The sequence below is a fragment of the Aptenodytes forsteri genome, unplaced genomic scaffold (assembly GCF_000699145.1).
Source record: "Aptenodytes forsteri isolate BGI_AS27 unplaced genomic scaffold, ASM69914v1 Scaffold83, whole genome shotgun sequence".
In the NCBI taxonomy this organism is placed as follows: Eukaryota; Metazoa; Chordata; class Aves; order Sphenisciformes; family Spheniscidae; genus Aptenodytes; species Aptenodytes forsteri.
The window spans coordinates 6586203-6600483 of NW_008795371.1; the positions used below are offsets into that span (position 1 = coordinate 6586203).

At 46.8% G+C, this 14281-nt stretch overlaps 1 protein-coding gene across 1 annotated transcript in view; it reads left to right on the plus strand.

Moving 5' to 3' along the window:
* The first annotated feature begins 14076 nt into the window (after window positions 1-14076).
* PARP16 (poly(ADP-ribose) polymerase family member 16) overlaps window positions 14077-14281 on the plus strand; it is a 6149-nt gene continuing 5944 nt past the window's right edge. The window contains exon 1 of the mRNA XM_009280491.2: window positions 14077-14115. Coding sequence (XP_009278766.1) covers window positions 14077-14115 — 39 coding nt within the window. The remainder of the gene's footprint in view (window positions 14116-14281) is intronic.

Sequence of the window (14281 nt, forward strand, 5' to 3'; positions counted from 1 at the left end):
CAGCATTGGCCAGGTTGCTGGTTATCACATTTCCTCAGCCATAATAAGCAGCAAATATTCCCTCTACAGCCCCTTTGCCTAAGCAGAGCTTCCCAGGGTGGTTTAAAGGGCCTGAAACATTAGGTCTTACAGTGGCCTTAATGTTTGCAGAGCCGTCACGTGTCTCCAGGGATGGAAATCTCTATTTTATGAAACCTGAAAGCTTTAGAGAGGTCTGTCCCTCTCTTCATGCAGATAAAGTCAGACAGTGGGGTCAGAGTTATTTTGGGAGAAGGACACATAGACTAAGAGGTTGTCGTCTTCTTTAGGGGACCAGGCTGAAAATCCTGGAAGCTGCCAGCCAGGTACTCTTCCTGCTGAGATGCCCCAAATTATGAAGCAGAACAATAAAGCTGAACCTCACCTCCAGCTGGCAATGGTGGGAGCTCTGCTGCCCAGCTCCTCTAGCGCTCCACACCTTTGGGGTATGTGGAAAACCCAACAGGGCAATTCATCCCTTGACATGGACAGGACTTACCTTTGATTGAAAAGATGCTGTATCACCCACTCAATCAGCCTTTCCACCAAGTGCTGCCTTCCCACCACATCTCAAGCAAGCCCCCAGTATATTTGCCATGGTTGCCTGCTGGTAGCTCGAGGTGGATTTGATGAACTGAGAAGGACCATCAGCCCCATATAAAAGCCAGGGCTGTGTTAGATCTTCAATTGCTTTCAGAAGTGGTACAGATGGAAACAGCTGCTGCAAAACAGAGCTGTTTCCCATCAGGTAGACAAAGCTAAGGGTCTCTTCCGAGTTTGCCAGGAGTTTGTTTCATCTGCGAGTTTGTCTCTTTTCAGGGGAGGCAGAATAGCTCTTAATAGGATTTCAGGACCGGTTTATCTATCAAGGACAAAATCCCACAATGAGACAATATCACAGAGAGATTATCCCATGTTCTCTGAAGGAGAGATCACAAGATTATCCTGAAATGAGGCTTGTTTATGCTGAGCTAATGACAGATAATTGGTAACCCCCTTTGCATAGCTGGGTGACCCAGCAAGCACTTGGAAAGTAGAAAAGCAGCAGCATTTCCAAAGGGAAGGAATCCAAGGCCTGACGTGGACTTGATCTGAAAGAAAAACTTCTGGAAAGGATCAGGGCAAGGCCATGAATTTATGAAGTAGTTGTTCGGCTGACTTTAATTTTTAAAGCATTATTATCCTTTTAGCGAGGCTGTCGGGTAGATGGAAGCCAGAGCTGGCGTGATGAAGAGCAGCTGAATAGTGATTTGCAGCAATTCCTGCCTTCCACACTTTCTTTTGCAGAGCAGTGAGCCAAATTGCTTGTAAACAGCTTACTGCAGCCCAAAATGCTGCAAAAAGGGAAATTTCTGGGCTTGTGGTGTGAGGAATGAAGAAGGAGAATGAAAAAGGAAGAGAAACACCAATGGCAAGCCCTGAGATCCATCGGCATTCGAAAGCCCAAAGCCAGACAGAAGGTGACGGGAACATTTGCTTCAAATCCTTGGAGATTCTTTCTAGACTGACCCAAACGGGGCAAGCTAAAGAGCTATTTCTGCAGATTTAAATGTACTCCATGTGCCCTTGCAGCAAATCCTCGCCTTGTTCACAACCATTTCATCTGCATTTCTCCTGCATTGCATACATGCAAAAGCAGCTCAGTCGGATGCTGCATCTCTCTAACCTTCCAGGCGCTCATATGCCACCTTCCAAGTAATGCAATCAAAACAATCCAGCTAAAAGCATTTCATCTGGCCTAGACTGACATGAATTGTTTCTAATAAAACTAAAGCTCTGTGGGACAACTAATGGGTGCTTATTAGTACAGGCAATGGACTATTCAATCAACCATATAGGGAAACTAATGGGGATTGATGGCCAAAATACAAGATGAGGACTTACCTCTTTAAATAAATAGCTGATGGGCTGGTGATTGGATTAATCTTAGGTTACTATGGGGAAAGTTTATACCTAGCTAATAAAGAGAAAAACAAAACGTGTGGAAAATAGCATCAGCGGGTCCCTGGAGGTTTTAATGTTATTGCTTTTGCAGCCATGGCAGCAGGTGGGTTTCCAGAGACACCCATCTTTCCAAACAGCACTGGTTTGGGCGAGGGTTAGCAGGTGGTGTAACCCAGATGATGCAAAAAATTCACAGAGCAGCTGGAAAATCTCTCCCGGCTTTTTTAGATCTCTGGCTCTTCTGTTCATCTCCACTTGTGACAGTCCTGGGAGTCACTACCATAATCTTTGCATGGGAATCATGAGCAGCAGGCTCTGGAGATGCGCCGGCACACAGCGTGCTGCAAGGGCAGCCTGGGGAAGGCAAGGAGTAACCTGGCTTAATTTCAGAAGTCAAAGCCTGATGTGTGCAGTCTGCAAGTGGGGCAATACCCCCTGTCCAGGCAGTACTTTTAATTTGCTTTCTGTGCTGTGGTAGTTTGCATCAGACCTCAGAGCTTGGTCGATTCCCTTCAACTCAGACATCCCGCATATAACTTGGAAAGTCCCTGAGCACAATGGAGGCTGCAGAGCACACCACGAACACCCTGCAGGCCTCTCTTCCGCTTTATTCTTCTCTGAGCATCACCCTCATCTTCTGCTGGGGAGAGGGTTCAGGCCTGGATGAGCCTTTGCACTCACTCAGTATGGCCCTTTTTTTTTTAACCACCTTGCAGACAATCCTACTTGTCCCTGCTTCATCTCCTCCCTTCAGCAAAGGCTTCCCAAGGTTTTTCCAAAACCCAAGATTTTTCTACCTTTGTCCTTGAGCTGATGGAGGAATGGAGTGATTTGCAGAGCTAAAGGAAGGGCACGTGCACTTCTGGGGCTTGCAAGTCACTCTTCCCTGCAGCAAACCATTCCTTGATCTCCACCCTCCCATTTCCTTCCCTTTGAAAGGCCTCCGACCGGATCACAGATGGCAATTCCTATGTGACAGATCCTAATGTCATTATTGACGACAGACCAGATGTCCAGGGAGGCATATTGCTCCTTTTAATCCAAAATTCATCAAGAGCCTCACCTTTGTAGTTTAGGGTGAGTGTAAAGGTATCTTCATGGGAAGGGGGGGGGCACATTTTTTTCCCCCTTGCCTCATTTTTCCTTTTCCTTTGAGGAGGGGAGAGCTTCGCACAGCATGGCTGGGAGAGACTAAACCCGACACCAAAGGGGTCCTGTTCTGAATAGCAACATCATTAAAATGCTACAAAAATCTCTCCTGAACTTTACAAGGACATGGGAAGGGATACGGTTTGTGTGATAGCTACCTGTCCCTGCTTCATCTCCTCCCTTCAGCAAAGGCTTCCCAAGGTTTTTCCAAAACCCAAGATTTTTCTACCTTTGTCCTTGAGCTGATGGAGGAATGGAGTGATTTGCAGAGCTAAAGGAAGGGCACGTGCACTTCTGGGGCTTGCAAGTCACTCTTCCCTGCAGCAAACCATTCCTTGATCTCCACCCTCCCATTTCCTTCCCTTTGAAAGGCCTCCGACCGGATCACAGATGGCAATTCCTATGTGACAGATCCTAATGTCATTATTGACGACAGACCAGATGTCCAGGGAGGCATATTGCTCCTTTTAATCCAAAATTCATCAAGAGCCTCACCTTTGTAGTTTAGGGTGAGTGTAAAGGTATCTTCATGGGAAGGGGGGGGGCACATTTTTTTCCCCCTTGCCTCATTTTTCCTTTTCCTTTGAGGAGGGGAGAGCTTCGCACAGCATGGCTGGGAGAGACTAAACCCGACACCAAAGGGGTCCTGTTCTGAATAGCAACATCATTAAAATGCTACAAAAATCTCTCCTGAACTTTACAAGGACATGGGAAGGGATACGGTTTGTGTGATAGGGTATGTATGAGCCTTGAGCCGTTACTGCATGCTGCCCCTGCTCCTTGCTGCATCTTACGTACCTAATTCCTAGTCAAGAGAAAGAAATAATTCCTATTTTGGATTACGGAGCAATCCTGACTCCTAACGTATCAGTTTGTCTCCCAGTACTCAACAATACCTGACCACTCTCAGTTGGACGTAAATCAGATCTGATACTCACTTGCAGACACTGATTATGCCAGTGCAAAACTGCTTAGAGAGAGACTCAATCTATGCAATAACCCAGTATATTTTTTCTTCTTTAAATCACACAAATGCAGTTGTTGTTGTGAAGGCGCAGGCTACTGACCTGGCTCATTTTGTCTTTGCCCGTCAGCTAAATACAGCATTTTTTTCTTGTAGATTAAGTGCCGTATAGCTCCCCTGCTATAGGGCATGGTAGTGTGATAAAAAGGGAACTACACGGGATCAGTCATAAGTGGGAGTTGCGGTGTGGACCACAGCTAGTTAGCACCAGGTAAAAAACCACAGCTGACTTGTTTCTACTAATATTTTAAAGTGAGAGCTCTCATGCTTATTACCTCTCTTGGAGACAGGGAAAAAATCCCAACAGCCTTTGTGGCAGCGAAGACAAAGCTTTGTTCGGTGAGAAATGTCCTATACGGCATAATGTATGCCCGGAGCAATCCTGTTGGTTTATGGGCCCGGTTAGTGTGAAGTGCAAAACAGGCTTGGGGCTGAAGCTGCATTATTCATTGGGGAGCTTAAATATTTCAGTGTGAGGCTGAGGCAGGGAACAACATAACAATAGCGTATTGTCCTCTTTCTTCCCCTAAAATCATTGTTTGTGTTTAAGGCGGCAAGCGGGGATTATTCTTTTCCTTTAAATGTAATGCCATGCACTGACACGTCCCAAGGAAAAGTAGGATAACAGTGGGGCAAACCCCACAGCCCCTCCGAGGGAGAGGGAATCGCCCCATCGCTCCCCGGCTCCCAAAGAAATATCAGTCCTGTCTTTAGAAGAGGAACAACTCAGCGCCTGGCATTTATTTTTGGAGATGATTCATCGGTTCTGCTGTGCTTGAAGGAGACAAATCAGCAGGTGGGTGTACAGACAAGGAAAGTTTCTTGCAGTTCTTCCCTTCCGAAGCAGCAGACTTATTTCCATGCCACTCTCCGATAACGCTCCTGTGCGCGACTTACTTGGCCAGAGGCAATGGCCGGTTTGCACTCAGGCAGCGGGAAGCTGTGTTATAACCCTAAGTTGCAATATTTGGGGCAATGTGGTCAGAGCAGCAAAGGGAAGAGGCAGGTGAGCAGGCAGAGCTGCCTGTCCCAGCTCTGCCCGCCCGGCCCAGCCGCCCGGAGCTGCCTGCTCGGTCCCTCTGTGCAGATGCGCTGCTGCCATCAGCCGGCAAATGGAAACCAGCACAGGGCACGATCCCCTCCCTGGTACGAGGAGAGCTAAAGCAGGTACAACACACGCCGCTTAACACGCCAAACCCTCCTTTTGCTGTTTTCACTCCGAAGAGGCATCCTTCGGCACAAAAAAAGAGCAACGCAGCAGATGGGATGCTCAGACGCAGGGGAAGGCTGGACCTCTCCAAGCAAAACTTGCCTTTAAGTGCCGCTTTATCCTCTCCAATGCCACGGAGCTGAGAATTGCAGAAGCATAAGGCTGGAGAGATGGTGTGGACAGGCCTCTCTGGGTCCCGGGTTGGGTGTTTTGGAGCTCAGCAGAAGTGGGATTGCTCAGGCAGCTCCCTACATACTGTTCACACAGTGCTGATTGCACCAGAGATACACACCCAATTTGATACAGAGATTAAACAGTCCTGAGAAGCAAGAAGGTTCATCCATCATCATCAGTTCATGGATCTTTCTTTTAGTTTTTATTTTACGTCATTCACATTCTAATTTCCAGTTCCGCTCCTCTGCCACCTCCTGCCGAGGCCCCCAGGACCCTGCTGACCCCAGGAGCTGATGGCGCCGAGCTGCCCCTTGCAGAGGCTCGTGCCACGTGAAATTGCACCTATGCAGGAGTTCCCTGACCTCCTGCTGGGCAGATTGCTGCCAATCTCACAGCTCATTGCCTGCCCTCACCTCTAAAGCAAAAGGCTTCGTGGCCTTCCCGCAATGCACATCTGTCATATGCTGGTTTGAATCATGAAAAAATGTATAAAAGAGGATGACAGGTGTATAAAAGAGAAGCAAAAACCGATCGCAAAAATGCTATGGGTAGAGGCTTAATGTTTCCCAAGCTAGAGCCCAGTCATTTCTAGGTAGTGGTGTGTGACCGGCTCCATCTCCACATCCCACCCCATGCCCGAGGGGGGCTCTGGGCACAGTCAGGCAGGAGGTGCAGAGGGGAGGATTGGGGGCTTGTGTCCACCCGCTCACCGTGCGACCCCATTGCCCAGCGCAGGCTGGCACCTCCAGCCGACGGTGCTCCCTGTGCCAAAGGCCAGCAAAAGTGCACACCTCCCACCACTGGCTGCGTTGAGACCTTCAGCATCAAGTGGACCCAGTCCAGACTGCTCTTCTGGGCTCAGAAACACATTTTTTAGGCGTGCAGTCCCCTAGCAGACAGCCTGGGTCTTGCTATTTATCCCCATACCTCTAGTCTGGCGTTGAGAGTCTCATGCAGAGTGGGGTTTGGCCAAACTTCAGATAACCAGTTATTTCAGATAACATGATTTTGGTCAGAGCTACATGAGATTCCAGACCTTTCTCACTTCTGTTTCCCTTTCTGCAAAACACCCCACAAAGATAAATCTTGACAGCTCTCTCTTGTACGAGATAAAACAGAACCAGCTCCCCAGATCTGACACAGCTGAAGTGCAACAAAATCCCTGTTTCTGCTCTTTTTGGAACCGTCAGAAAGAAACTCGAGTGACTTCCCCAACAGTAAGAAACCCTGAGCTTTTCAGTTCTCACATTTCATTTCTGTTTTTCTCCCATGTTCCTTCTCAGCTCAGATTCAGGTTCATAGCCAGAAGTTCATACTTCATAGCCAGAAAACCTTATGGTAATCCACTGTAAGTGTTTGCCGTGAGCTCAGTTTATTTGTGACCTGGTACATGCGCTGCAGGTCTTTCCCCTTGGAATCAGTCCTCCAGAGGCAGGGAGACATAAGTCCTCAAATATTTCTGAGAAAACAGCCCTTTCTGATTTGTGTCAGGGTCATGGAAAAACACTACTTTAAAAAACATACCCTGGGGTTGTACGCAACATCCTCTGGGGCGTTGGACTAGGAGGATGAGCAGGGTGGCCGTGAGCCCCCTTTGCAACCCCCAGCCCCGGTGCTGCAAAGCTGCATTTCCCATGCAGGCACCTGCAGCATCCAGGGTCTCCTGGGCATAGACAAGTCCTTGCCACGTCTCTTTGCCTCAGCTGCAGCAGGAGCGGGTGATGGAACAGCATTTATGGTTATCCCCATGTTGCCAAGAGTAGGCTGGAGGGGCAAGTGAGGCAAGCTTCAAAGCAGCTTTGTGTCACTGTATACCGCAAGCCATTTTTATGGGACAAGGGAATCTGGCCCATAACAAACACTGTCACCTCGTGCCGCAGCGTGGCAATACTAAAGAGCGATTTATGGAGCTGCCCGTCTTTTGCCAACGAAGCAGTCAGAACAGCACTTTGCCAGGAGACGTTGCTGCCTCCAGGACAACTGTTGCACATCCACAGGTCTCTTCCTACAGGACTGATAACGACTACTTTAAAGACTTCTCTTTTGTTTAGATTACCCGGGAAGTAACAGGCACAGCTCCTGTTGCATTCCTGAGAAGATGGAGGAGAACACAGAGACTGCAGTGCAGGGCTGGGCACGACCCGCATGCATCCCATGCCAGAGCACTCAGCTTCCTCCAGCAAGAGTGTTCCCGAGAGCCAAATCCTGATGCAGCCCCTGTGCTGCCCTGGGGATGCCCACACTGGCTGGCTAGGTGCAGGACCGTATCATTTATCTCCTTGGAAAAGCTGCAAAGCTCTCATTTGGGAATGGGGGAAGAAGCAATAGGTGCCTCCTTTGTTGCAGGGGTTTGGTGGTGGGTGACAGCGGCCAGGCAGCCCTGCAGACCCGCGCTCTCCTTGTGCTCACCAAGCAGGTGCAGTGCAGACATCGGGGCTGCTGCCGTCCCCAGCTCCTGTCAAAGCTGACCTGGAGGCTCGCTCCTGACCTGGCTTGGATTGGAGCCCGTGACCTAGAGGTGAACTGCTCTATATCCCATATCCAGTCTCCCACTGAGTTTATTTTCTAGTGTGTCAGATCAAAGACTGCTGTAAGGAGCAAACCTATCAAAGGCTCAGCACCCTAAGATAGATCCAGCTCACTTTTATGTTTACTTTTAACAAGCATACTACTTCCTATTGTTTAGCAATTGCTTTAAAATGGATAATTATCAGATTTCCCTATCAATGGGAAAAATCAGGCAATTGTAAATCTTAAAACGTGCTATCTGCACACTGCATGTATCACATTAAGGAAAAAACAATCTGTGGAGCAAAGCTATTACTGAGTGACCATGTCTCAGCTGAGCAGCTGGTTTTAATTTCAGCAAAAGAACCCCTCTGCTCCCCAGCAATGCCACCAGCCCTGCTCTTCCCACCGCTTCTCCTTAAGTGCTGCAAAACTCCAGCGTTGGCCTCGCGCATCACACGCTACAGCAATTCAAATCAGGAGAACCTATGCATCTGAGACAATGAATGCCAGCTCATTACTGCATCTGCCTTGCCTTTCTATACACTGTAAGCCTACCTCTCCTCACACGCTGTTTTTCAGTCAAAACTATACTAGCTTCAGTGGACTTGTTCCTGAATTTCACCCGAATAACTGAAAAGGGCTTCTCTGGCTGCCTGATCATAGACATAAGCCATCAGAAAGCTCTGGAAAATTGTCATCTGGTGGGAATTAGCTGGCAGCACTTTGTATCCTCTGATGGGTCTGGATGAAGTGAAAACTTCCTTTATTCCCCTATGTAGTGACCTACACAAAGCTGAACATGGACTCAAATGACTGGTGGACACGCCACCTTTCAAGGCCTGATATCTTCCTTATTGCACAAAGAGCAAAAGCATAAGGGAACATGGGCCAAAAGATAAGGGACGGTCTTGTGGTTAAAGCAGCAGACTGGCATTCAGGAAATTCGAGGTGAGATTCTGGCCCTCTCCCCCATAAAGGGTGGGAATCAACCGTAGCCTTGAGGACTAATCTGAATTTTGCTACAGATTATAAGTGGCTTTGGGTAAATTGCTTAACCAACCTCATTTCCCACTCCCCATGCCAGCTGGGATACTCGTGCCCATTTTGCTGGGATGTTGCATGAATTATCTCTTAAATCCATGTAACTCACATGTAACAATTAAATGTGGTCCTGCTTTTAGATTAGAACTACAATAATCCAGAGCTGAGCACATTTTGTTTTGATTTTCTTACGACTATACGAATTCACTGAGACAAGTGACAGAGCAATATGATTCATCACATTCATATGACTATTTAAAGCAGTTCTTACTTTTATCCGAGCAATCGGAAAATGTTGAAGGCAAGACTATTTTACCCAGCTGACTTAAGAAGGTTGTTTTATTCCACATTTCTGTTTTCAATAAATCTCTCAGGACAAAAACATCCCCTGCAGCATATATACGCAAAGGACAAAAAGGCGTTAAATCCTAAGGGGGGGCTGGGAGGAGAGATAAATAGTTTACTTCTATTATCTTTACCATATGTTCTATTCCAACTGGATACACATAAACAGCATGTAATCTTCAAGCTCAGCTTTAGACTCTTTGAAGTGACCTGACCATACTACTGATTTATTTCAAACTAACCTTTCTCTTTGAACCCTAGGTCAAGGTTAATTCTATAATAAAACATACCTTATACAGCTGGCTTTTCCAGTGGTGCTAGCAAGTAACGAACCCCTCAGTCATAAGCATTTGTTTCACTGAGTGTAGTATTGTATTTCTATTTTCCCTTCCCTATATTAATTTCCTTCACAGACCCTAGTTAAGGGGAAAAAAAATCTCTTTTCCGGTCCATGAGATCAATTTTAAATACACTGGAATTAAATGAAGACATTTAAACCACATTTCTCTGCTGAAATGCATCCACCAATATCAGAAACTATTTTTATTACAGTCTGTGTTAAATAATCAGATCTTCAATTTCATAAGAAGCTGTACAGCTACGTTATTCAAACTCCTCCACTGGCAATGACCCCGTCAGAACCTTTTACAAAACCATCTTTGCACTGAATCATAGCAAACCACCGAGGATAGCTTTTCTATATCTCGGAAAATAAAATTGGAAAAGGGAAATACATTAGAAGGGCCCTTCTCAAAAAAAAAAGAGAGCTCCTTGCAAGTGCCCCCAGCCAGTCTTGCCTGTCTGTAGGTATCTAAGGGTAGAAGCACTCCAAGCAGGGGTGCAGAAGTGCGCGAGCTAGCTTGTGGTGTGGGATGCCATCGTTAAGAGATGCTGAGGTGCACACCATATTGTTCAAAGGCTGCTCATCGGGTTGTTTTTAAGAGGACTGCAAAGATGCTTTTGAATCTCAGCCTCCAGCCCACAGCACATACTCGCAGCACTTACTTAATTAAAAAGCAGCAACGCACAAGCTAAAACAGCAGCTGTTATGTATTTCCTCTGACGGTGTGGGATGCCGTCGTTAAGAGATGCTGAGGTGCACACCATATTGTTCAAAGGCTGCTCATCGGGTTGTTTTTAAGAGGACTGCAAAGATGCTTTTGAATCTCAGCCTCCAGCCCACAGCACATACTCGCAGCACTTACTTAATTAAAAAGCAGCAACGCACAAGCTAAAACAGCAGCTGTTATGTATTTCCTCTGACTCCAAAGCCTTGCCAACATGGTGCCTTAGAGCTGTCGGGAGAGGGATGAGATGAGATCTTCTGGGTTTGGGACTTCCGCGAGGCACAGGCTGGAAGACCTTATCTGCCGTAGCTAACACCAGGGGGGAAATGTGCTTCCCCTCCCAATGAATGATGACTTTACCCTGGCTTATCCTCACACATTTTGCGAGCCCCAGTCTACAGCGGGGTTGATGTTCAGCATCACCAGCACACCAAGATGCACCTCCCTTAAAACCGGCACCAAAAGCTTTCAGTACTTCATCTCTGGCTTAGCAGCCACTTTGTAAAACAGGGTTTTAGTCCGGTATTAGATGAGTTTGACCAGACAGCACTCTCGGTCAGCATCGATACAGCAAACTTGTTATCTCATCAATATCTGTCATTGCCTAACTCAGCTGAGCTTGCCGTAATGGAAGCGCCATCCATTTGAAATCCCAAAGGTAGGCATCAGTTTTGGATCAATGCTCCCAGAATCTCCATTAACTATTATGATGCCAGTGATGTTTTAGATCTATTTTGGGTTAATTTCTTCATGCCAGGACAAGTCAACAAAAGGCCTTCACTTCACTTTGAGAGACTCTCTTATGGTAATACAAGAGTGGTGGCACGGTGAGCCCAGCATCTTCAGAACTGACATGGTTCCAAGGAAACCCTTTTCTCTCCAGCTCTCCCCTCCCAGTTCACCACGCCATCCTTCTCTTCTAGCTTCTCCTTGGGGACTATCGTCCATCCCCACTCCTTTATCGCATGCCAGGATGCCCTGCTCCCCACAGCAGAGCCCCAGTTGCCAATGCCGTATGTGTCCTGCCCCCTGCATCATACTCTGCCCCAAAATCACAGCCCCAGGCACACTGTGAGATAAAAGGCACAGCATGCTGCCTGTCACATAAAAGTCCTGAACAGGAAACCAACACACCTTTTGCTACACGAAGTATCTCTGCCCGTCCCAGGGATATCAGAAGTACTCTTCCTCTTTTCTCTACCACAATAAGTGGTATTTTAAACGAGGGCACTGGAATGACACCAATTCAAGAGCTCAAAATAGCAATGTAAAATTCCACCCAAAGGCGTTGAAAGAGACATCTCTACCATTTTCTAATATTGTTCTTTAACAGGCGCCGAAAATTATTACATCTAATGATTTATTAGTGAATGAAATCAGCCAATTAGACAGCCAACGACTGATTTTCAAAGGGATTGCACCGAACAATTTAATATAATGCAAGATAATAAACATGTCCTGAGCTGAATCACTGAATGATGTCGCTAACAGCCTGTCAGAGATATCAGATATTTACAGCAGAATAAGGCACCACATCAGATAAAGTAAAATACATCCTCTCAAGGATATAGAAATATGGAAAGGAATATCTCCGGCTGCATTTCAAGTCTGGGCAATTTACATAACTCCTGGGAAAAAGCTTTGTGTGGTGCCAGACCTCTTCTTACAAGTCGCCCATCCATGCTGCTGGCATGCGGGAGACCCTCTGGACCGAGCGCAGCATGGCTGCTACCCGGTCTAAGAAAGCCAAGAGCACAAAATACAGCAGGGAACTGGAAATACGCTGGTTGTGACACTCAGACAAACCTCTATCGGTGTGAGAAGTTCCGCAAAGAGCAGACAAAATCTAGATTTCAAGGTTTCATCCAAAACCTGCACAATAATAATTGATTACCAGTATGTCAAGAAGGAAAAAATAGCATGGACCTCACAGGCTGGATAGTGTTTTAAAGATAAAAACATGTATAGATACCTAGTATCTTGGGTAACCTAAACCAAAGGTACCTTTAAAATAATTTTGTCTACATGTTGCCATTAAATATGTCAGACCCAAGCAAGTATTTATGCTGTCCTAGAACTGATGGCTTCGTATTGCAGCCTTGGTCATGCAGCTGTTAGTGAAAGATGCATTTTTGATAAAACAGTAAAAAGCAAGTAAACAAACCTACTACTCAATTCAATTTATATACGTCAACCAAAGGTACCTTTAAAATAATTTTGTCTACATGTTGCCATTAAATATGTCAGACCCAAGCAAGTATTTATGCTGTCCTAGAACTGATGGCTTCGTATTGCAGCCTTGGTCATGCAGCTGTTAGTGAAAGATGCATTTTTGATAAAACAGTAAAAAGCAAGTAAACAAACCTACTACTCAATTCAATTTATATACGTCATAGTGAAATCATTTTCAGTTTAATGTAACTGTGCACAGTCTATGATCTGTTCAGTTCTATCCAGAATTACGAAAGCTCCTTATACTCCCAAGCCATTCAAGTGGGTGAGTAAGAATATGAATTCTGCACTTAGGAATGAAGTTCACATTTTCTTTGCTTTGATATCAGTTTGCCCTTAGACAGTATTTAATACAGCTGGTGTTCCTGTTTGTTACGAATAAGGCTGCAAATTACAGCTCAGAAAAGAAGAGAGACAGTCTTTGGAGATCCAGTTGCAGGATGAGAGCCCGATAATGGGTATCTACAAGGGATGTTAACATTTTTCCAAGCATCTGCAATAGTCTACGTGTGAGACACCTGTATCCGTTACTCTATGGATACGTGCAATATTCCTCCTGGATGAAGAAGCCAAGAAAGCCACTTGAAGACATCTAATATGGCTCTCCATTTCCAAAAGTGGTCAGTCTAAGTAACTTGCACTCAGGAGACCAACAGAGTTTGGGTTGAGGAGACCTCCACCCTGCCGATGGTGACTTCCAATACACCTTGGAACCAGACAGTTGCTTCGGAGCGCTAGCACTGTGCCAGTATTTGAGAGAGGAAGATCGAGCCCCAGTCTCAGGCAATGTAGTGAATGCAACTTGGTGAAAACTACTGGTAAGAGGTTCAATTAAAAAGTAAATTCCCCTCCCTTAATTCTGCAACGCCAGCCTGCGGAAGGTGACTCAAACAAACCTGGATTCATTCTTTGAGCCTCCAAGTTTGGATGATAAAGGTAACTGCTAAGGAGTAATGGCATCTAAGTGCTTTTGACTTACTATCACGTAACAGTCTGTTAAAATCAGAGCTACGTAACACCAAATTTTATGCAAAAAGCCATCTCCCTGGATGAGAGGGCTATTCCAGTCTCCCTGAATTAGCCATTCTGGCTAATGAGCATTGCTGTTTCGCATGAACGCAATGCCCAAGCTGGGAGTTTGCATCTGCTGTGCCCCAGCAGCCGGGGACGAAGGCCTGTGACCCTCCCGATGCCATGCAGGGGACAGGGCACAAGCCGTCTGACAGGGCGGCGGTGCAACTTGCACCCCAGCACGCTGCTGCCATCCCCAGGCCGGCGTCCCCCTTGCACCCCAGCACCCGGCTGACATCCCCGCCAGCCGCTGTCCCCCGCTCACGACAGGCTGGCGTTATGGGTGCGGAATGCGGAAGCCTCGGGGTCACGACACGCTGGCGTTATGGGTGCGGAAAGCTGGGCTCCCCCTCCATGTTCTCCCTGACCCACGGGCCACAGACCTGTCCAGGTCTCCTGCTGAGGGGAAGGCACCATTTCCCATCCACCCCGTACCCCCATCCCGGTCTCTACCTGAGGGGAAGGCACCATTTCCCCCCCCGCCCCCCCCGCCCC